Below are 25,217 nucleotides of genomic sequence, written 5' to 3'. Positions count from 1 at the left end.
ACTCGTTGACCGCTTTTTCTTGTTGGAGCAGGCGGTCGAACATTAGCAGTGTTGAATTCCAACGTGTCGGGCTGTCGCAAATCAAGCGCCTCACTGGCATGTTGTTTCGCCGCTGAATATCTGCAAAGTGCGCCATGGCCATGTAGGAACGCCTGAAATGGCCACACACCTTCCTGGCCTGCTTGAGGACGTCCTGTAAGCCTGGGTACTTCTGCACAAAACGTTGCACAATCAGATTCAACACATGTGCCATGCACGGCACATGTGTCAACTTGCCCAAATTCAATGCCGCCAACAAATTGCTCCCGTTGTCACACACCACTTTGCCGATCTCCAGTTGGTGCGGGGTCAGCCACTGATCCACCTGTGCATTCAGGGCGGACAGTAGTGCTGGTCCGGTGTGACTCTCTGCTTTCAGGCAAGTCAACCCCAAGACAGCGTGACACTGTCGTATCCGGCATGTGGAATAGCCCCTGGGGAGCTGGGGGGGGTGCAGTTGGTGTGGAGCAAGACGCAACAGCAGAAGAGGACTCAGCCGAGGAGGTTAGCATAGAGGATGGAGTAGGAGGAGTAGAGGAGGTGGCAGCAGGCCTGCCTGCAAGTCGTGGCGGTGTCACCAACTCCTCTGCAGCAGAGCCACGCATTCCATGCTTGGCAGCCGCCAGCAGGTTTACCCAATGCGCAGTGTACGTTATATACCTGCCCTGACCGTGCTTTGCAGACCAGCTATCAGTGGTCAGATGGACCCTTGCCCCAACACTGTGTGCCAGACGTGACATGATTTCTTTTTCCACAATAGAGTACAGGTTGGGGATTGCCTTTTGTGAAAAATAATTTCGGCCGGGTACCTTCCACTGCGGTGTCCCAATAGCGACAAATTTTTTGAAGGCCTCAGACTCCACCAGCTTGTATGGTAAAAGCTGGCGGGCTAAGAGTTCCGACAAGCCAGCTGTCAGACGCCGGGCAAGGGGGTGACTCTGCGAGATTGGCTTTTTGCGCTCAAACATTTCCTTCACAGACACCTGACTGTGGGCAGGTGACGAGCAGGAACTGCTGAAGGTGAGAGGCGGAGGGGTGGGTTGTTGATAGGGGGCATGGAGGACAGCAGTGGTTGACGTGGCTGAAGATGCTGGACCAGGAGGAGGATGGTGGCTTTCAGTTTGTGTGCTGCTTTTACTCATGTGTTGATCCCATAGGCGTTTGTGATGTGAGATCATGTGCCTTCGCAAAGCAGTTGTACCTAGGTGGGTGTTGGACTTCCCACGACTCAGTTTCTTTTGGCACAGGTTACAAATGGCATCGCTGATATCAGAGGCAGACACACAAAAAAAATGCCACACTGCTGAGCTTTGCAAGGACGGCATTCTGGTGGTGGCAACAGCTTGCGTTGATTGGCGTGCTGTCTGGCTGACCCCGGGTGCCGAATCTACATGCTGTCTGACTGCGCCACTAGCTCCTTGCGATGACCTCCTCCCCCTGCTTCCAACTCGTCTCCTCCTCCTCTCTGTCTCCCCATCTGAACTTTCCCCCTCTTCTTCTGCTCTTCGAGCAGGCACCCAGGTGACATCCACAGACACATCGTCATCATCAGCCGCTTCACTTGACAACTCAGCAAAGGCAGCAGCAGCAGGTACAACATCATCATCATCACAATGTACGTCCATGTGTATAATGCTGCCTGACTGAGACATATCCCCGTTATCTACATCCTCTGGCACTAATAGTTGCGCATCACTTATTTCTTCAAACTGATGTGAAAATAACTCCTCTGACGGATCAAGTGAAGCGGCTGTGGTGCTAGTGTTGGTGGTGGTGCCGGCGGGCTGGCGAGTGGTAAATTGAGAGGTGCCCGAAGCTGAGCTGGAGGAGGATGGTGCATTAAGGTTCCGAGCGGAAGCTGTAGACGATTGGGTGTCCTGTGTAAGCCAGTCAACTATGGCCTCAGAATTTTTTGAGTTCAGGGGCTGTGGTGGCCTCTGAACACTGGGCATTATTCTAGAGCCTAAGGAAATCACAGCACCACGACCACGACGGCCCTTGCGGGGTGGCCTGCCTCTGCCTGTCATTTTTTTTTTAATGTGTTGTTACTGTTGTACTATGAGTGCAAGCTGCTGTGCCACCTTATATATCAGTGGTGGGTGGGCAGTGGCACAGTACACTCTCTGTGGACCTGACAGCAGTCACTGGCACCCAGGCAACTGCAATTTAAAAAATATATATATTTTTTTTTTACTTTGCAAGCTGCTGTGCCACCTTATATATCAGTGGTGGGTGGGCAGTGGCACAGTACACTCTCTGTGGACCTGACAGCAGTCACTGGCACCCAGACAACTGCAATTTAAAAAATATATATATATTTTTTTACTTTGCAAGCTGCTGTGCCACCTTATATATCAGTGGTGGGTGGGCAGTGGCACAGTACACTCTCTGTGGACCTGACAGCAGTCACTGACACCCAGGCAACTGCAATTTAAAAAAATATATATATATTTTTTACTTTGCAAGCTGCTGTGCCACCTTATATATCAGTGGTGGGTGGGTGGGCAGTGGCACAGTACACTCTCTGTGGACCTGACAGCAGTCACTGGCACCCAGGCAACTGCAATTTAAAAAAATATATATATTTTTTTTACTTTGCAAGCTGCTGTGCCACCTTATATATCAGTGGTGGGTGGGCAGTGGCACAGTACACTCTCTGTGGACCTGACAGCAGTCACTGGCACCCAGGCAACTGCAATTTAAAAAAATATATATTTTTTTTTTACTTTGCAAGCTGCTGTGCCACCTTATATATCAGTGGTGGGTGGGCACACAGTGGCACTGCAGTGGGCACAGTACACTCTGTGGACCTGACAGTCACTGGCAGCCCAGGCAACTGCAATAATAAAAAATATTTTTTTTTTCAATTTATTGCAACAAGATGCTGTGCCAACGTATATATATCAGTGGTGGGCAGTGCACTGCAGTGGGTACAGTGCACTCTGTGGACCTGACACAGCACTCACTGCAATTATGACAGAGAAAAAAAAAATATTTTTTAAAATGCCAGGTACTGTGCCTGTGCCACCCGAAATGAGTGTGGTGTGCACACAGTACAGTCTGTGGTAGGTCTGTGGCCTCTCACACACAGCGGGCAGGCAACTGCAGTGTACAATAGATATATATATATATATATATATATATAAAGAAAAAAATCTATTACCTTACCAGCCCTTGAAAGGGCTTTTGGGGACACTATATATATATATATATGTATATATATAAAAATAAAAAAATCCTCAATTACCAGCCCTTAAAAGGGCTTTTGGGGACACTAGATAGATATAGATATATATATATATATGAAGAAACAACTCAATTACCAGCCCTTAAAAGGGCTTTTGGGGACGCTAGGTATATATATATATATATATATATAAAAAAAAAAAAAAAACCACAAATACCAGCCCTTAGAAGGGCTTTTTGGGGTGCTGATATTACAGCAGTAGTGGACCAAGAACACTGCAAGACCAGGAACACTGACTAACTGTCCCTAGCTTAACAGCAGCAGCAGCAGCAGCAGCTCTCTCCCTATTCTCACTACACACACTGCTTCAGAATGATCTAAGATGGATGCTGCCCTTGCTTATTTATAGGAGGTGGGAGGGTGTGGGAGGGAGGTACGCTGATTGGCTGGAAATGTGTCTGCTGACTGTAAAGTTCAGGGTCAAAGTTTGCCTCAATGATGTCTTATGGGGGGCGGACCGAACATCGCATATGTTCGCCGGCAGCGGCGAACGCGAACATGCTAAGTTCGCCGGGAACTGTTCGCCGGCGAACAGTTCTATACATCTCTACTATGCACATAAAATACAACCTAATTCCAAAAAAGTTGGGTCACCGTACAAATTGTGAGTAAAAAAGGAATGGACTAATTTAAAAATCTCATAAACGTATATTTTATTCACAATATAATATAGATAACATATCAAATGTTGAAAGTGAGACATTTTGAAATGTCATGCCAAATATTGGCTCATTTTGGATTTCATGAGCGCTACACATTCCAAAAAAGTTGGGACAGGTAGCAATAAGAGGCCGGAAAAGTTAAATGTACATGTAAGAAACAGCTGGAGGACCAATTTGCAACTTATTAGGTCAATTGGCAACATGATTGGGTATAAAAAGAGCCTCTCAGAGTGGCGGTGTCTCTCAGAAATCAAGATGGGCAGAGGATCACCAATTCTGCGGTGAAAAATAGTGGAGCAATATCAGAAAGGAGCTTCTCAGAAAAATTGCAAAGAGTTTGAAGTTATCATCATCTACAGTGCATAATATCATCCAAAGATTCAGAGAATCTGGAACAATATCTGTGTGTAAGGGTCAAGGCCGGAAAACCATACTGGATGGCGGTGATCTTCAGGCCCTTAGAGGGCACTGCATCACATACAGGAATGCTACTTTAATGAAAATCACAACATGGGCTTAGGAATACTTCCAGAAAACATTGTCGGTGAACACAATCCACCATGCCATTCGCCGTTGCCGGCTTAAACTCTATAGGCCAAAAAAGAAGCCATATCTAAACATGATCCAGAAGCGCAGGCGTTTTCTCTGGGCCAAGGGTCATTTAAAATGGACTGTGGCAAATTGGAAAACTGTTCTGTGGTCAGACAAATCAAAATTTCTTTTTGGAAAACTGGGACGCCATGTCATCCGGACTAAAGAGGACAAGGACAACCCAAGTTGTTATCAGCGCTCAGTTCAGAAGCCTGCATCTCTGATGGTATGGGGCTGCATGAGTGCATGTGACATGGGCAGCTTACACATCTGGAAAGGCACCATCAATGCTGAAAGGTATATCCAAGTTCTAGAACAACATATGCTCCCATCCAGACATCGTCTATTGCAGGGAAGACCTTGCATTTTCCAACATGACAATGCCAGACCACATACTGCATCAATTACAACATCATGGCTGCGTAGAAGAAGGATCCGGGTACTGAAATGGCCAGCCTGCAGTCCAGATCTTTCACCCACAGAAAACATTTGGCACATCATAAAGAGGAAGATGCGACAAAGAAGACCTAAGACAGCTGAACAACTAGAAGACTGTGTTAGACAAGAATGGGACAACATTCCTATTCCTAAATTTGAGCAACTTGTCTCCTCAGTCCCCAGACGTTTGCAGACTGTTATAAAAAGAAGAGGGGATGCCACACAGTGGTAAACATGGGCTTGTCCCAACTTTTTTGAGATGTGTTGATGCCATGAAATTTAAAATCAACTTTTTTTTCTCTTTAAAATTATACATTTTCTCATTTTAAACATTTGATATGTCATCCATGTTGAATTCTGAATAAAATATTGAAATTTGAAACTTCCACATCATTGCATTCTGTTTTTATTCACAATTTGTACAGTGTCCCAACTTTTTTTGGAATCTGGCTTGTAGAATATTAGCAAATAAAAATAGAGATGAACAAAAAGATTTGTGCCTCAGTTTGTATGGGTTACCCATTATACTCAGTTTGAGCTACTGAATCCTCTGAACACCATAACATACATTTCTAAACTTGCTGGCTCAAAAATATCAGTATTATTCGCTATGGGTATTTATATAACATTGACCATTTACGCAGTGCTCTATATATATATATTTATATATATTGTATTTTAACATTGGCCCCTGCCCTGAAGGAGCTTATAATGTAAGGTCGCAAAATCACATTCACACATACCATGTTTCCCCGAGAATAAGACCTACCCTGAAAATAAGACCCATCTCCATTTTCTATGATTGCTGCAATATAAGCCCAACCCCGAAAATAAGCCCTAGTTGAAATCCTTGTTAACGCATGTAGTCTGTGCTGTAAAAGTATTATATAATGTCCAGTCCTCCTCCTCCCGGCTGTATGTAACATAATAATACCTTATTTACAGCGCCGCTGGGCGCTCGTGTGACCCGCCGAAGCTCTCCTCCCGGCTGATGTCAATGGCCCCTCCCCCTGCAGTGCTCGGAGCAGGGCTGACATCAGCGGGGATCTTCCTCGGCAGTGCTAGGAGCAGGGATTAAGAGCTCCGGCGGGTCATGCGAGCGCCCAGCAACGTTGCAAATAAGGTATTTTCTATAAAATTACATAAATACATACACTGGACATTATATAAACCATTTAAAGAGCGGATTAAATGATTTTACAAAGACTTTACCTAGAGTTTATTTTGGAGATTACAGGGATATTGACTCCTGAGCTGACCGGGAGGGAGAGAGGGAGAGAAGACAGGACAAATAAGACATCCCCCGAAGCCCTAATGCATTTTTGTATCTACAATTAATATAGGACCCAGGCTTATTTTTGGGGAAACACGGTACATATACTAGGGCCAAATTAACCTACCAACATGTCCTTGGAGTGTGGGAGGAGACTCGAAAATTCACCTGTCTGAAAAAATACATTTTTTTTTTAGCGTCTAAACTAAAAAGAGGAAATCTAGTGCAAAACCACTTTACATTGCCTATAAAGTGACCTATAAACTGGCCATAAAATATAATTTCCCTGAGAAAAAAGGTTTATAATGATTATGTTACGAACATTCATACCCGGTTTCTATAGTAAAATGGGGAAGAGTTTAACCACTATCAGGCCATTATCACTGTCTAAGTCTTCCTGTCCCAGTGACAACTTCTTCTTTAAAGTTCTTGTCCTGGTGTCACAGGGACAAGGAGTAATGTGAAATCTCTCCAACAGAGTCACAGCCAGCAATAACAAACTTGATAAAAGTATTTACTCTTCCCAAGTCTATCCAACACAAATAATGAAAACTTTGGCTGGAGTTCCACTTTCATGTCGAAATCCAACAATTTCTTTCTCAGTTTTTCAAATCCCCCTTCAATTAAAAAAATAAAAAATATTGACAAGTTCTACTTTCCCTCTCTATGCTCGAGCCGTGTTCCCAACTTCCAGTCCTGTAACTGGGTCCATTTCAAGGTAAAACAGCACACACGTCATTCTACCCTATTCATCTCAGCCCAGACTGTCATTCTACCCATCCCCAAGGGGGCACGTCATCATGCAGGCTAGACTCATAGTACTCTGGATGTAATGATGTGTAAGCACTGCTCAGTCCTGGAATAATGCATGGCCCCCCTGCCGCTGCTGCCGGAGGAAGAAGAGCAAGCTGCTGTGACGTCACTAGGCTGGGTAAAAGACTGCTGGAAAATGGAATGTGTAGGGTTTTTTAAGTGGTTAGCAACACTGGGGTTGTTCGTTTGAATCCCAACTATGAGACTAGCTGCCTGGACTTTGCATGTTCTCCCTGTGCCTGGGTTTCCTCCGGGTACTCGGGTTTTCTCCCACACTCCAAAGACATGCTGGTAGGTTAGTTGGTTCCTGTCTAAATGGGCCTTAGTATGTGTATGTATGATTGTAAGTTAGGGACTTTACGATTGAAAGCTCCTTGAGGGCAGGGACTGATGCGAATGTACAATGAAGGCCCCTTTCACACGATCGGGCCGGTCGAGTCCGCCTGTCCGTTTTTCAGACGGACGCGATCAAGCCAGCCATTGACCTGTATGGGGAGGTGGATGTCAGTGGAGATGTGTCGGCTGACACCTGCCTGGCATCAGATCTGACAAGATCTGCTGAAAACAGACGTATGGCGATACATTTGCTATCTGTTCAGTGGGTTGGATCGGATGAAACCGCTATGGAGGAGAGCGGAACTCTGACAGATCTGTCTGTGCACAGGGACTAGAGACGGACCTGTCATCCGCCTGCCCAGCGGAGATCAATGGAGCGATCCCCTCTGAGCAAGCGGAGTCCGTCCAAACGGATCCGCCCTGTATGAAAGGGGCCATATGTGTAAAGTGCTGCATAAATTGACAGTGCTATAGAAGTACCTGTAATAAATAAAAAACACCTAGTGGAGGCAGGTGGCGGAAGGGTCAAAATGCCCAGAGATCTGATTTAATATATACACATGAGTTTAAAGTGACACAGTTTCCTGCCCCCCCCCCCCCCCCATACTTTTAAAACATGTTTTTATGCACTTGTAGAAATTAAGGACATGTAACTGATCTCCAAAACCAGTAGAAGAGTGCAGATAAAAAATGAAAAATAATCTGTCTATTAAATATTTTATTTTTTTCTTGAGGGTCCATGGGAATGAGGTTTCGGGCAGAGACTGTGGAGACGAAGCCTCTCGCTGGATCACAAACTTCTTGAAGAGTGTTCAGACGTACCGAGTAGTACAGTTTGAGGACAGGATGAAGCACCGGAATCCAAAGAAGGAATATCCCACCTACACTGAAAATGACCAGGTGAGCCGTTATAATCGCTCCATCCTTCTATGGACCAGCAAATTCTAACTCCCAATACTTGGAAAAAAGAAATGACTGTTGCTGGGTCAGTGATAAATACCAATATGATCCAATCCCACTTCGCGTCATGTGCCTTGAGACCGCACAGGTCGTTGATGCCTAGATACAGGGCCAGTGCTCGACTATTTTGTGCCCTAGGCAAGACCAGCTACTTGCACCCTCCCAAAAAAAAATTAAACAAATAAAGGCTCCAAATGCAGCCCGTACAGGAATGCTTTCTCCCCTCCTTCCCATCATTAGCTCCGTGTGCAAACTGACTGGGGATCTGGGAAGAAGTGATGTTGCGTGCGGCACCTCCTTGGCTGAATACCCCTTCTTCAAGGATTGGCTGAAGTTTGCAGGAGAAGGCTTCCCCCTGCAACCCTGCAGCAGTATGTGGAACGTGTGGGGAACAGAGCAGCCATCAGAAATTTTGGGGTCTCTCACACAACTTTAGGCCTGGGCACCCCAGGCCTGACCCCCTTTCATGACTTACATTAAGGTCCCCAAAGCGCCCCCCCCCCCCCAAAATCAGAGTCCCCAGAGTTCACCCCTACAACAGAGACCCCATTTTTATTAGAATCCCCAAAGTCTTCCCTTACATTAGTATTCCAAAGTCCTCCCCTTACATCAGGGTCCCCATAGCCCCCACTTACATCAGGGCCTCCAAAGTCCCGCTGGTAGTGTCTTCACCCAGGGCAGTAGTGCGCCCTAGGCGGCTGCCTAGTTTGCCTAGTGGCAGCATCGGCCCTGCCTAGATACCCAGGTCAAATGTAGCACAGTTTTCATACATTTGTAAAGACATTTAAAGCAGGACCAATGTTTTCAGCCTCATAGTTGTTTTTTCAAAATATGCAAGTATGCATTGCATATTTACACATTATTGCCCACTTACCTTGTAAAGCACCAGCGATCCATCTCTAGTGCATCCATCTTCTCCCCGTCGTCTTCTGGGTTCAGTACTCTTGATTGGCTGGTTTGGGATGACGCAACTCATGCATGCACTTGGGAGGTAATCCACCCTGACACCCAGCACTTCAGGCATCTATAATACTCGACTGTCTGTGGACTAATTGTACAAGACTGTTAGCAAGGAGGGGGAAAGATTTTCTGGAATGAGAGACTTACTACAAAAATCTCTTCTACCAAAAATATTTGTTTTTTGCAAGCAGTTTTTTTACATTGCAAGTAGAGTTCCACTTAAGGACTTTTATTTGGTGCACTGTTTTAGTAAAAAAAAAAAAAAAAATCTTCTGTTTTATTGTAAACTGAAGAATGTGCAAAAATATAAAACAAAATATACTTTTTATTCATAAAAAATTTTTTTTTTTTACTTTTAATTTTCCAGGATGCAGCTGTGTCTAACAATTATACCAATAAAGTTGTTAAGTGGAACTAAAGCAAAAAAAAAAAAAAAAACCAAAAAAAAAAATTGCTGAACAGTGGATTTAATTTTTTATTTTTTAAGGCACAAGGGACAAAAATCTCTTCACTGGGAAAGGCTACCCAGCATAGTCCCAAAGCATCTGGTGCAAACAAGTCCTAATGCCTTGTACACACAATCAGATAATCGTACAAAAAAAAAAATCCCTTTTGAATTGATCGCACGATAATCTGATCGTTAGTACACAGCTTTTTCAACAGCCGATCACCACATTTCGTCCAACAAAATCCGAAGGGACAAACACAAAAACTTTTATAGTATGATAGCCTAGCAAACGACAATCGTTAAATCAGTACAGTGCGTTCGCTAAAAATGGATAGACAAAGACCATGCATCATCAGAAACACGAAAATAGCCTAGAAAAAGCCTGGCTGCCACTGTTTTTGTTTTTTCTCTATCCGATACTTTTCCAGAATCGCACAGAAAAAAAATCATACGTTTAGTATGCATTGTTGAATTCGATACTAGTATCATGCAATGAACGAGAAGTCGTCCGATTACCTGATTGTGTGTATGAGGCATTACAGTTGATTTTCTTTAGAAAGCAACCACAGCCTAAGTAGGAAAGGCCTGTCCTGTGCTGTAAAAAAGAACCCTTGTTTTCAATGGGGAAGCAGTAATCTCTCTGCAGAGGCCTGACACCCCCGTGTTGACTCAGAGCTTGAACTATACAATCAGCAGGAAGCATGATATTTGCCAGTTACAGATCTATAGGTCTGACCCAGCAAGGGGTGCATCAGACCTCTGTAGAGAGAGCACTGCTCCTCCACAGAGAACAAAGGCCTTTCCTACAGCATGCTGGCAGGGGACAGGAGTTTGTACTAAGGTTGTGGTTGCATTCTATAGAAAATAAACTTTAGGTCCTCATGCTCACTGGGTGTTTAGCCCCTGGTGCATGGGGGTCTGGTGCCCTGTCTAGCACCTCTTCTGGCAGCCTTTCAAACTGCATGAGCGTCTGACTGAGCTGCTGTGGCTGGACAGGGCTGGATGGTGCACCTAAAAACAAAAAACACAAAAAAGGGCGCACCGACCTAGCGCATTATCCTCAATATTGGCTTTATTGTTAAAACATAAAGATGGCTACTTACAAACACAGGTGAAAATCAATCATATCGGACTCAAGAACTTGAGTATCAGGAGTAGTCCATACGAATGTCCATTGTCCTACTAGGATGATGGCTGTCGCATTTGGAGGCATACCATCCTCAGAGCCACTGTGTCATGAGCTGGATGGTGCACCTAGGGGTACAAATGTGCCCAAGGACGAAAGGGAGGAATGCAGACGTCTTGTATGTTCTGGGTGTTTTTCCCTGGGTGTATACTGCCCTAAATATTTGTACAGTTAGGTGCTACATCCAGCTTTGTACTCTCCACCCGGAGCTAAATGCCAAAGCCCCATGCACTGGGGTTAAACACCCAGTGTGCATGTGGCCCAGGAATTTATACACCTTTTTGTTTTGAATCAAATGCTATAAAGTTTCTATCCAATCATGAATATCCTTACTGAAGACTGTCACAACACTAAGGAGATTCAGGCACAAAATGTTGGTAAATAAGTTTTCTTTCCATCTGAAGTTTTCATCCTACCCACCCATAGAAAGTATGTGTTACAAATGATAAAACAAAAAAAGGCCAGAACTGGGCGGTAGATCCTAAAAGCAATCATTATACCGGTCTTGAACAATAAAATGGGATTAGTGATTTACAATTCAAAAGGGTACACAACTGCAGCTTCAGGAAGTACACTACAACTGACCCTTTATGGGGCTGTGTGTACTTTTCCAAGGCATTACACAGAATTTAGCTTAAGGTGAACTGGGTGAATGGCTAAGAGTTAACCAGGTCAAGCTAATAATACAAAAAACAAAAACAGAGTTTTCTACCCTCCCTGAATGTTACAAGTCTTCCAGTTATATGGCCTGGTATCCTCAAGGGCCTCAGACATGAGCAAAGAAGACCAGTGGTTTACTTGGAGGAATGCAATTTAACCTTCCCAAATCTTTACCCTGGGTCTCTAAGCCCCACTATGACTGAATGTAATAAAGATCTCTCTCTCTCTCTATGTATATATATATATATATATATATATATATATATATATATATATATATATATATATATAAAATAAGTCGCGCTAAATGATATAGAACAAATCAATGTCCAAAGAACATAAAGTCCCAATGTGTAAACGTGAATGTATTGAAGAGTGATGAAAATCTTGATCAGCGCTCTAGCAATCCAGAGTCTCTTAGGTAATGTGCTTACCGAATAGGCAATCAATAATTGCAGAGATTCACATGCAGGGCTGACTTGATTGTGAAAAATCTTATGTTGGACACTCAAAATTTGGTGTCATAAATCATAGAAAAAAAAGAAAAAAACTCCATAGCATAATACCGTAACAATAAGTGTTAAATGAAAAACACCTTAAAAAATTACACCACATGAAGGTGTGAGTATCCGTCACCAGTTGTGAAACTGCTTACCAGAAAAATATAGTATAAGGACATAAATGACAATCCCAGTGTTGGAAAATCAAAGAAGGAAGGAGAACCACCACTGATTTAATAGCCTCTTACCAGATTTAAGAATAAAAACGGCAGAAATAGGAAGGATCCTAAACACACCAGGAACGCCAACAATGAAACTCTGAGCCCCTTACCAGACCAAGGTAGTATATCGCTCAAGATAAGATCTGGCCAAATCCGCTCCTCCAGCAAACAGCACCAATAGCAGGCAGTCTCAGGTACCAGAGTCAGGTTAGAGGATATTCCCAGCAGGTCAGACAGGCCAATCCCAAATAAAAGGAAAATGCCAATAGTGTAAAATCGTAACAACTAGTTTAATGGTTTAAAAGAAATACACTTACATTCCAAAAGAAAAAACGAAGCATGTAAAGCCGCCGGCCGGACGGCAAGGCACATCCGCTCACTCAGAACGCTTCCAGGGATGACGTCAGCATGCCGTGACCAAACGACGTTTCGTCCTAGAAGACATTTTCAAGTGTGCGGACGGCGTGCTGACGCCATCTCTTATGCATCGCTCAACCGGATATCCGGTACTGAGCGAAGCTGATTCCGCCATATTGCAAGAGGGAATAATAGAATCCAATGGACTCGATAACAATAACACAATGGGGGATAGTACTAGTGTGGTTAACAAAGCCTAAACCATACATTAAATACGGAATGTATATATAGTAATTCGGGCCATAGCATTCTGGGTCTAGTTTCCAAGCAGTCATTGTAAATTTGTTAATTCAGTAGTAACCGCATATGTTTCTACTAAATAAAGTAAACCAATCAGCCTACTAGAATTCCCAATTCTGGTCGCTGTCTCTAAAATTCTTTACCAGCCAAATGGATCATGTTGCCGGTGTGGCCTGTCAGAAAAGATTTTTGATTTTTTTTTTTACATTATTGCAGGGACATATTAAGCCCAGCCTGATCTATTTAAGTTTGGCACATTTTGACCGAATTTCAAGTTCTGGACCTTTCTAGCATCTTCAGGAATGCATAAGTTGAAGTGTGGTCTCAAACTGGGACTTTTGGGTAGAGCAGTGTTTCCTGAACTCATATCAGTCCTGACAAATGTTTGTGTTTTGTAGATAACCAAATGGGAAAATAATTTGCATTGCTTAGACACTGATTACTCTTATCTGAGCTTACCTGCAAAACATACAGTGTTAGTGGGAAAGAAAGGCCTGGAAACCTTGGGGTAGAAGGAGCGCATGCCTGCTAGGTTCCAGCAGTAGGATTTGTCACCTGGAACTCAGCCCTTACTGTTCTGTAGCTCTTAAGATGTATAAGCAGTCAGAATTTGCTGCAATAACCCAGCTAAATGGTCAACATTATTGTCAGTATTTTAATGCTGGTAATGTCCTACTGTCCACCAGGTGGCATACCCTGACCTCAGCCCCCTCCTGCTTCTCTCTGATGCCTCAGTAGAAGACCTAAACTCGAAACTGGAACAAAAAGTGTCCACCCGAAACTTTCGCCCAAACATCGTGGTCTCTGGATGTGAAGCCTTTGCGGAGGTAAAGTACATAACTAAGTCAAATCTTGATGGAGGAAGCATTGCCATCCTTGGTGACTGATGGAGGAAGCACAATCCATCCTAAATGATAAATGGGTATCATTTCTCATCCTTAGTAACTGATGAAGGAAGCACTAAACCTCCTTAATGGCTAATGGTGGGATCGCCAACCATTATTTTAGGACCAATGGGGAAGCACTACTCATCCTTTCGTGACTTATGAGCTAGGTGCAACCCATCTATAGTGACAGATGGATGGAGTACGACCCATCCTTAGTTGTTGGTGAGCTGAATACTACCCATCCTTCGTAACTAATTGGGGAAGCCCTACTCACCCTTAGGGACAGATGGGGGAATTACTAATCATCCTTTGTTACTGATGGGGGAAGCACCACCCTTCCTTAGTAACTGATGGAGGAAGTAGTACTTAATGACTGATGGGGGAAGCACTACCCATTTTTAGTGAATGATGGGGGAGCACTACCTATCTTTAGTTAATGAGGTAGGTGCTACCCATCCTTAGTGACTGATGAGGCAGGCACTACCCATCCTTATTGACTACTGAGGGAAGCAGCACCCATATTTAGTGACTGATGAGGTAGGTGCTACCCATGCTAAGTAATGGATGAAGTATGCGCTACCCATACTTAGTGACTGCTGGGGGAAGCGCTACTCATTCTTAATGATTCATGGAGAAGTGCTACTCATCCTTAATGACTGATGGGAAAGCACTATCTATTCTAAGTGACTGATGGAGGATGTATTCTCCATCTTTAGTGAATGATCAGGTATATGCTATCCATGCACAATGACTGATATGTTAGGTGCCATGTTGGAACAGTGTTGCTGTGAGGACTTTCTCTGTGCCAAGTACAAGATCAACCCTCTCCAACATTAGTAATAGATATAAGGTTTTAGCCCAGTTCACACTGATGCGACAATCGCTCTGACTTTGGAGCACTTGTCGCATCAGAAGTTGGACCCATTTTGTGCAATCAAACCATTCTAATGGGTGCGATCGGAGTTGGTCCGACTTAGTAAAAGGTTCCTTCTCTACTTTTGGCCTGACTTTGGTTTGACTTGCATTGACTTCTGTTAAAGAAGTCACATGCAAGTCGTGCCGAAGTCGGGGTGGGCTCCAACTTTAAAGTCACACAACTTTGAAGTCGTGGGCAGTGTGAACCCGGGCTAAAGGGAAAAACGCCTCCTACCATTTCTGGCCGTGGCCATTTTGGGTAAAGGCAGTTAATTCATGTATTTATTTCCTGGAATCCAACTGCCCTTAGCTCAGGCATGCAGCCAGGAGGGTTTGCTTTGCTGAGAAAACCCCTCCTCCTCCCTTCTTGAAGACTCTTAGGATGTATGACATCATTTGGCTAGGCGTGGAAACCAGGAAGTAACTGAAGAAATGTAAGAAAAAAGTTGAAAACAAGTAAATATGATCTACTTTCCTATCTATTTACTAATGCTAGCGGCATAATGATTAAATATAGTCAATGTTGATTGAGAGTATGAAGTTCCACCTTAAAGTGATCCATCATAAAGATCTGTATTTAAAATGCGTAACAAAATTGAAAAATTCTTCACTTTGCTGTCTTGGGGTGGATTTGCTGTATTCTATTGCCACCTAATGGTAAAATAGAAGAATTGTGTTTGCAAAAAAAAAAAAAAAGAAACTCCTAGAGAAATAGTAAAGAGCCAATGAGTTTACATTTTTTTTTAAAACAGACATGTAGGTATTGAAAATGTGTTTTTATGTATCCTGTAAATGTAATATATTTTCATTTTAATTGTTTGGACAATAAATACTCTTCTATTTATGTCTATATAAAGGTATTATCGTTATTATACAGGATTTATATAGCGCCAACAGTTTGTGCAGCGCTGTACAACATCTTTTTATTTTCTAACTATAGGACTCCTGGAAGGAGATTCAGATTGGTGAACACGTGACATTGAAACAAGTCATGCCTTGTCCACGGTCAGTATATGTACAGACTGTGTGTATGTATTCTCTTCTAATATAAAGATGAACTAAAGTCTAATCTAAAACTGTTCTATACTTTCTAATGCCTGTTTGAATTTTGAACTATACTCTGTTAATTGTTGTCTCAGTTTGAAAACACCACGGAAAAGTGAAAGGAAATGTCTTCAAAGGGAGGGGAACTCCCTACTAAGACATTTGTCACCAAATCCGGTATCCCCAATGGAAGACAAGCCCCCCCACCTTTGGTTCTGGAGGCAACTGAAAATGTTGTCATGATGTCCCATCATTTTCTGCCTGGTGACAACAGCCACCGGGACAAATAGAGTGTGAATAACCTCAGAGAAAAATCAGACCGCAAGAAAACCAAAAACCGGACAAGGGCTTTAATACTTCCACATTCTTTACAAAAGTGTAAAAAAAAAAATAAAGAAAAAGTCTTGGCTATAGATATGCCTAAACCATACATCTCTTCATTACTTATATTCAGCTCAGGGAAGTCATTAGTCAGGTTGAAAAAAAAACAAAAAAAAAACACACAAGTCCACCTAGTTCAACCAGCCAAGAAATAAATCAATAAACCTCCATTCACAGATTTCCAAACCAAAAGTTGATCCAGAGGAAGGCATTAAACCCTTTTATAGTATTGTTCTATTTGCTCTAAAAGGGGGGAAAAAAAGTCCTTCCTGATTCCCTAAGGTAAATGAATATTCTCTGGATCAACAGTTTTAAGGTTATTACTTATAAAAGTTAATATCAGGTTCTATTCTGTGCATTTAGAAACTTGTAGGCAGGTACCTACATTATAGGCAGGTACCTACATTATGTTATTTTTGGTACTCTTTAGTTTCTGGCTTGAACATGCAGGGATTAAATTGTTTGGTGACATGTCTTCCCCTGTATTTATGGTCGCTTCCCTTTTTGAAGGCTATATATACAAAGGAAGCTGACCTCGTGGTGCAGTCCGGTGTGGGGGCAGTACGGTGGTGAGGACTTGTGTATTATGGAAACCATTTTTCTGGCAGTGTCCCCCTTTAATGTGACCCAATTGCAGGCAACTATGTGGATGGACTTTTTTTTTTTTTTTTTAATATTTTTTATTGGTTTTAGCAAGGATAACAAACAAGGAAATAAACCATTACCATCACGGTATAGTACATGGCATTAGCGGTATTCAGGCAACAGGTATAGCAACAGCATAAACAGAGATATCAAATATAACAAAATAACAAGGATAACAAAGATAGCACTGTATTACTTAGTTGACCAGAAATCCCAGAAGTTATTAAATTTCTTTAGCCTCATTGTGTTAATTGCCAAAGACTTCTCGAACTGATCGTTCATGCGTAATAATGCTACTACTTCTGACATATTCGGTGTGGCCGTAGTTCTCCACTTCCGTAAAATGAGTGTTCTTGTGGCTAGTAAAACATGTGTGGTCCACGGCCTATATGGATGGACTTTCTGTGTAGGGACTTTCCTACCTAAAAGGTATGGGCAGCACCACTAGAGGGAACAGCACAGCCAAATCATTGCACAGCCAATTGTAATGTAGTGTACAACTTTCTTTTTTTTTAATTTTTTTTTATCATTTTTAGTCCCAGACAATAGAGGCAACATATACAGGCGCATCTCGTAAAATTAGAATATCATCAAAAAGTTAATTTCAGTAATTAAATTAAAAAAGTGAAACTCCAAATTTAATTTAGATGTGAGTGATATATTTCAAGCATTTTTCTCTTTTTTAAGTTTGATGATTATGGCTTACAGCTGGTGAAAACCCAAAATTCAGTAGTTTAGAAAATTTGAATACTCCATAAGACCAATAAAAAAAGGCTTTTTAATATAGAAATGTTGGCTTACTAAGAAAGTATGTCTATGCACAGTATAGTATGCACTCAATACTTGGACAGGACTGTTTTTGCATGAACTACTGAATGAATGCGATATGGCATGGAGGTGATCAGCCTGTTGCACTGCTGAGGTGTTATTGAAGGTTTCTATGATAGTGGCTTTAAGCTTGTCTGCATTGTTGGGTCTGGTGTCTATCATCTTCCTCTTAACAATACCTCACAGATTCTCAATGGAGTTTAGGTCAGACGAGTTTGCTGCAGTGCAGTGATACCATGATCATTAAACCAGGTATTGGTAATTTTGGCAGTGTGGACAGGTGCCAAGTCCTGCTGGAAAATAAAATCAGCATTTCCATAAAGCTGGTCAGCAGAGGGAAGCATGAAATGCTCTAGAATTTCCTGGTAGAGGGTTGGGCTGACTTTGGACTTGATAAAACACAGTGGACCAACACCAGCAGGTGACCTGGCTCCCCAAATCGATACACTGGACCATTGAGGTCCAGTGTAGCGGTAATACTTCCAGTTTCGCAACGTTGGGCCCAGTGGAATGCAGGTGGAACGCACGCCAAAACAGTGAGTGTGGACGGCACTGATTACATTTTCAACCATTGTATTGGGTCCTGTTTGGAGGCACACACAAATGTGAGTTTTTTACTTTTTTTTTTTGTGACAAGGTAGTTTTAATAAAATGTATTGCATGAACACTGTGTGTGTGTGTGTGTGTGTATATATATATATATATATATATATATATATATATATATATACAGCTGCAAGAAAAAGTATGTGAACCCTTTGGAATGATATGGATTTCTGCACAAATTGGTCATAAAATGTGATCTGATCATCATCTAAGTCACAACAATAGACAATCACAGTCTGCTTAAACTAATAACACACAAAGAATGAAATGTTGCCATGTTTTTATTGAACACACCATGTAAACATTCACAGTGCAGGTGGAAAAAGTATGTGAACCCTTGGATTTAATAACTGGTTGAACCTCCTTTGGCAGCAATAACTTCAACCAAACGTTTCCTGTAGTTGCAGATCAGACGTGCACAATGGTCAGGAGTAATTCTTGACTGTTTCAGTTCAGGCAAAATTCTTGGGATGTCTGGTGTGAATCGAGTTCTTGAGGTCATGCCACAGCATCCCAATCGGGTTGAGGTCAGGACTCTGACTGAGCCACTTCAGAAGGCGTATTTTCTTCTGTTTAAGCCATTCTGTTGTTGATTTATTTCTATGCTTTGGGTCATTGTCCTGTTGCAACACCCATCTTCTGTTGAGCTTCAGCTGGTAGACAGATGGCCTTAAGTTCTCCTGCAAAATGTCTTGATAAACTTGGGAATTCATTTTTCCTTCGACGATAGCAATCTGTCCAGGCCCTGACGCAGCAAAGCAGCCCCAAACCATGATGCCCCCACCACCATACTTCACAGTTGGGATGAGGTTTTGATGTTGGTGTACTGTGCCTCTTTTTCGCCACACATAGTGTTGTGTGTTTCTTCCAAACAACTCAACTTTGGTTTCATCTGTCCACAGAATATTTTGCCAGTACTGCTGTGGAACACCCAGGTGCTCTTGTGCAAACTGTAAACGTGCAGCAATGTTTTGTTTGGACAGCAGTGGCTTCCTCTGTGGTATCCTCCCATGAAATCCATTCTTGTTTAGTGTTTTATGTATTGTAGATTCGCTAACAGGGATGTTAGCATTTGCCAGTGACTTGTGTAAGTCTTTAGCTGACACTCTAGGATTCTTCTTCACCTCATTGAGCAGTCTGCGCTGTGCTCTTGCAGTCATCTTTACAGGATGGCCACTCCTAGGGACAGTAGCAGCAGTGCTGAACTTTCTCCATTTATAGACAATTTGTCTGATGAACAGCAAGGCTTTGGGAAATACTTTTATAACCCTTTCCAGCTTTATGCAAGTCAACAATTCTTAATTGTAGGTCTTCTGAGAGCTCTTTTGTGCGAGGCATCATTCACATCAGGCAAACCCAGAACTGGTGTGTGTTTTTTATAGGGCAGGGCAGCTGTAATCAAAACCTCCAATATCATCTCATTGATTGGACTCCAGTTGGCTGACATCTCACTCCAATTAGCTCTTGGAGATGTCATTAGTCCAGGGGTTCACATACTTTTTCCACCTGCACTGTGAATGTTTACATGGTGTGTTAAATAAAAACATGGCAACATTATATATATATATATATATATATATATATATATATATATATATATATATATATATATATACCTTGGTGAGGCCTGTTCTAAATGGAACCTCTCCTGTTAAACCGCTGTATGGTCTTGGCCACCATGCTGCAGCTCGGTTTCAGGGTCTTGGCAATCTTCTTATAGCCTAGGCAAACTTTATATAGAGCAACAATTATTTTTGTTCAGATCCTCGGAGAGTTCTTTGCCATGAGGTGCAATGTTGAACTTCCAGTAACCAGTATGAGAGAGTGAGAGCGATAACACCAAATTTAACACAACTTCTCCCCATTCACACCTGAGACATTGTCACACTAACGAGCCACATGACACCAGGGAGGGAAAATGGCTAATTGGGCACAATGTAGACATCTTCTTTTAGGGGTGTACTCACTTTTGTTGCCAGCGGTTTAGACATTAATGGCTGTGTGTTGAGTTATTTTGAGGGGACAGAAAATTTACACCGTTATACATGCTGTACACTCACTACTTTACATTGTAGCACAGTGTCATTTCTTCAGTGTTGTCACATGAAAAGATATAATAAAATATTTACAAAAATGTGAGGGGTGTACTCACTTTTATGAGATACTGTGTGTATATGTGTGTATGTATATGTGTATATATACTGTGTGTGTGTGTATATATATATATATATATATATGTGTATATATATATATATATATATATATATATATATATATATATATATATATATATATATATATACTGAGTTAGCAAGAACTACCTCCCAGGGAAGTCTATTCCACATTTTCACGGTTCTTACTGTGCAGGAGGCATTCTATACATTAAAATGATGTTAAACCCAATACCAAAAATGTAATATACTGTAGCTTACCAATCATTAGATGCATCCATTTTTTTTTTCTGGCCTTTTTCCCCTTTGTTTTCACCTGATGATTTGGCCAGTGCCATAACTCCAGTATTAGAGTGCCCCGCACTCTGGATGAAGAAACAGAGGGGCACCTTTGGACAGTACCATTCAATCTGGGGGGAGGGGAGTGTTAGATGGACTAGCATATTAAATACACTAACAAATTAAAGCTCCAGATAATACTTTATAATTAATTACAGTAACTGTTTTTTGTTCCCTTTTGGGATAAAGGTTTTACAAAAAGAAATAAAAGCTAACCATTGTAAGCACCCCTGTCAGTGGTTAATTGTTTGTGTCATCCGTGTAACTGATACATCTGGAAAAGAGCTTGTTCTTTTGAAAAACAACAGGTTTACTGGCTGGATCATCAGATGAAAATGAAGGAAAGATATAATAAATGTTTGTTTTTGGGTTTGATCCTGCTTTAGGGTTAAACCTTTTCCTCCAGACAAAACCGTGCCTCCTCATTATTTGTAATGGCCTTAAAGTGAACAACATGGCACCAAGTTTACTATGTGGACACAGTCACACCTTCTATCATATTTCCCCTAATTTTCTCCTTTGAAGGGAGAAAACATTCAATTCAGTTACATTTTTCCTCATTGCAGAGTTCCTCTATGCCCTGTACTTGCCCTTCTCTTAAAAGTTTCCTATGTAAACACACCCCCAATGTCATTTGTGCCCTAGAATGTTTTTTGGCTTTCCTGAAGTTTCACTGAGGTTATACTATGTAGCCGGGTTAGATGTAAATCATGCTTAGTGCATTTCATGTTGACATTATTCAAATAATTTTTTTCCTGACGTCCATGTGTTATGCCTGTTTTTATAGATGTATTCTGACCACGGTGGATCCTGACACCGGAATAATTAATATGAAGGAGCCCCTGGAGACACTGCGCAGGTCTGTCAAGGGATATTATTGAACTTTTTGACATGCACTGAAAGAAAAAAGGCTGAGCTTGCTCTGTTGGGGTGTATTAGTGCGCTCATGTTAATGTGCTATACTCCAAAATGCACCGTAAAAAGAGAATGCACTATTTTTGGAACACAGTGCACCAAAAGGCATGGTAATGCATGAAAGTGCTTGTAAAGGGAAAAATATTTTTTCTTAAAAATAACAAACTGAGTATACTTCTTTGCAGTAGGTTCAGCCCCAATCCTGTTTCGCGTTCATCCTGCTGGTGCTCCTGGCTCCCCCCCTTTGCTGAATGCCCCTATAGTAAGCTGCTTGTTGCCTTGACACACACGGTGTCCAGTTCCCTCCCTACTGGCTGTGACTTATAGCAGCAGGAGCCAATGCTGCTTTTGCTGCTTCCTCTGAGCCAGTGAAACTTAAAAGAGGGAAGTGATGCTGCTCCTGGGCACAGCGCTGGATCGTCATTGGGCTCAGGTAAGTATAAGGGGGGGGGGGGGTGCATCTTGCACACAGAAGTTTGTTTACTCAAATGCATATAATTACCCTTTAATGTGCATTGTGTTGCTCTGTAAAGCAGGTATGTTGGGCTAGTTTTAGGAATGAATGGCACCATAAGCTGTATAAGAAAGAGAGAGATATTTGATATAGAGCTGTGCAGTCGAACTGTCAATCTTTAGAAATCATTACATAGTAAAGCGTAATATTTTATAATATTGCTATGAATCTATCATTGAGCATGACTTTATTGTACTTAAGCAATATTATTAATTATTATCCAATTTACACATTGTTTAGTGCTCCTTTTATTTGTTCTATTTTTGGGCTCCAGCATCATGCCTCGCATTGTTGCCTACTGTTAGTAAAGGGTGCATGTGCAACAGTAGCGTTGCATAGATTCGAATGAAAGATATCTCCAGCACTCCCTAAATTTGCTATAGTGCATCGACTTCACTTCCTTTTGTTAGTAATCTGGTGATCCAGGAACCCCTCCTTGTGATTCAATACAGCAATTCTAAAATACTCCCATTGCAATTTCCTTGCTGCCAACTAAGATGTTCCTTACAGTCCCCAAGCAGATTCAAGCCCACTTTTTAATCTGACTGGTGATACATGAACCACATACTTGCCAACTGTCCCTTTTTTCCAGGGACAGTCCCTGCAAATAGGAGCCTGTCCCAGGTAATTTATATTGTCCCTGGAAGCGCCTGTTAATCGGGCTGCTCATAAATGTTACGCAGAAGTAGCGCAGCTGAATGGGAGAATTATTCCAACTCTTCTACTGTGGCCTTAAATTTGAAATTCCCTTTTTTAATCTCCTGCAATTCTCTCTATATTGAGTAGACTCTATAATCTGATAAGTAGGCGAGATAAATTATGCAGAGTGGGCGGAGCTTCAGGGAAGTGGGTGTGGTAATTGATAGCTGTGCTGCAAAGTGTCCCTGGAAATTTTTTTTAAATGTTGGCAACTATGGAACCAGAGAGAGCACAATGTAAAGCATGCTCACCCACAACCTGCAGATTCCATTACAATGACTTTTGTTTCTCTACAGTTACCGGCTGTGTGATACCGAGGATAAGAAGCTCTACAAGTCCTCTCCACTCTTTGGACAGTTTGTGAGAATTCAGAAGAAGGGGGTGATTAAAGTTGGAGATCCTGTATATGAGATATCCTACTAAATGCTGTTGCTGGTAAAAACCAACCACCAAATCATAACTGGACCTGCGTAGGACTGGCCGTACTTGGAGAGATCTATCACAGAGTGTGGGTGGCAATGAGAGATCTGTACCATGCTCTCTCCCATGTCTACATTATCAGGATTTGCAATGGATTTAATCCCCAGCTTTGTGAACACCCAGTTGTGTTGAGTATCAAAAGACTGAGGGACCCCACGCTGCTGATGTCATTGAAGTAAAAGAAAATGTATTGCAGGTCCAAAAAACTGTCAAAACATCCCACATTGAAGCTGTTCTGTTCTAACACATTTCACCCATATGGCTTACTCATATATACTCTGATTAAGCAAGTATGGGTGAAACATGTTAATCGGTGTGTGGCCCATCATTCTTTTGATACTTGGGGGATTGAGCGAGGATGTGCTCATGGGCAAGTACCTAAACCAGTGTTTCTCAACTCCTCAGGACCCACTAACAGGCCAGGTTTGCTAGATAACTAAATACATCACAGGTGATATCATTTGCTGCTCAGTAATTGCAGTACTCTTGTCTGCATCTCCACAAGGTAATACTTAATATCTGGCCAGTTAGTGAGTGCTGAGGACCACTGACCTAGATCTTTTTTGGGACTGCGTAGAAGAATGTGGACACTTTGGGGTTGATTTTCTAAAACTGGAAAGTGCAAAATCTGCTGCAGCTGTGCATGGTAGCCAATCAGCTTCTAACTTCAGCTTGTTCAATTAAGATTTGACAATAAAACCTGGAAGCTGATTGGTTGCACCAGATTTTGCGCTCTCCAGTTTTAATAAATCCACCCCTTTGAGCGGTGTTCTCTTCTACATTCTACTCAGTTGTGCTGTATGTGTTAAAAGGGACAATTTCTTCTTACATGCCCCTTTCAACACCCATATAGGTTTCCTGGCATTTATCCCATTTAAACTCCAGTGCACACAATGGAATGAAGCTGTTTTTTCTCAGCACTGGTGCTGTGCTTACATGGGCGCCTTCATATAGTGGATTCTGCTTGCTCAGTGGACAATCGCTCCGCTGATCCCCACTGAGCAGGCGGATGACAGGTCCATGTCCACTCTCCTCTATGGGGAAATCGGATGGAAACAGACCGCCTGTCCATTTCCATCCGATTTAATGGACGGATGGAAAATAAGACCACCAGACGTCTGTTTTTTTGTGGACAGGAACAGATCAGATGACAGCGGTTGTCAGTGGACATGTGTCCGCTGACATTCGCCACTCCATAGGGGGGACTGTAGTGTCTGATCAGGTCCGCCTGATTGTACAGCCCGTGTAAAAGGGCGCATACTGTTTCTTTGAGCTGTTTGGGCGCACTTTACATAGGGTGCGGCGATCTACATACTACAGACTGCACCTTATTACTGCACTGGAAATGCACAGTGAAAAATTCAGTTTTCAGGGAAAACTACAAATGTTCCGTAAAAGGAATTATCACTAAGCCTCCCTTCTAAATATTGCTATGCAGTAATGCACAGCAGTATTTTTAGTTTTGCTGTGCCATTCATTCAGAGTATAAAAAATTAGTACTGGAGTTTCACTTAAATCAGACAGGTGAAATTCTGATCTGATGCAATTGGAAATTGGCTCTGATAAAATAATGAACAGATGAGGTGGATAATTTAGTGGCATGCATCTACGATGTTTCAAAACTTGAAATCGTAATACGTATGCTTAATTAGCTTTTGGAGATAAAGTGTTTTCATTCATTTTAAAAAGGAAATAAAAAAGACCAGGAATATGTGTGATCAGCACTTGCAATGCAAAATCGTGTCCCATTAAATTGGTTTGCATCCTAAACTTTCGGTTTTGGTTTTCCCCCCCGGAATTTA

The 25,217-nt window shown here is 42.1% G+C and overlaps 1 protein-coding gene across 1 annotated transcript in view; it reads left to right on the top strand.

Moving 5' to 3' along the window:
* Window positions 1–23,610, top strand: part of LOC309549645 (mitochondrial amidoxime reducing component 2-like) — a 32,053-nt gene extending 8,443 nt beyond the window's left edge. Inside the window, exons 3-7 of the mRNA XM_082250026.1 lie at window positions 8,134–8,299; window positions 13,678–13,818; window positions 15,734–15,798; window positions 21,595–21,666; window positions 23,232–23,610. Of these exons, the coding sequence (XP_082106152.1) occupies window positions 8,134–8,299; window positions 13,678–13,818; window positions 15,734–15,798; window positions 21,595–21,666; window positions 23,232–23,358 (571 nt within the window). The 3' untranslated portion in view covers window positions 23,359–23,610. The remainder of the gene's footprint in view (window positions 1–8,133; window positions 8,300–13,677; window positions 13,819–15,733; window positions 15,799–21,594; window positions 21,667–23,231) is intronic.
* The last annotated feature ends 1,607 nt before the right edge of the window (window positions 23,611–25,217 follow it).

The sequence above is a fragment of the Pelophylax lessonae genome, assembly GCF_965119305.1.
Source record: "Pelophylax lessonae genome assembly, chromosome: 3".
Taxonomy (NCBI): domain Eukaryota; kingdom Metazoa; phylum Chordata; class Amphibia; order Anura; family Ranidae; genus Pelophylax; species Pelophylax lessonae.
The sequence above is the reverse complement of the archived record's forward strand: the minus strand, read 5'-3'. Positions and strand labels throughout refer to the sequence as shown.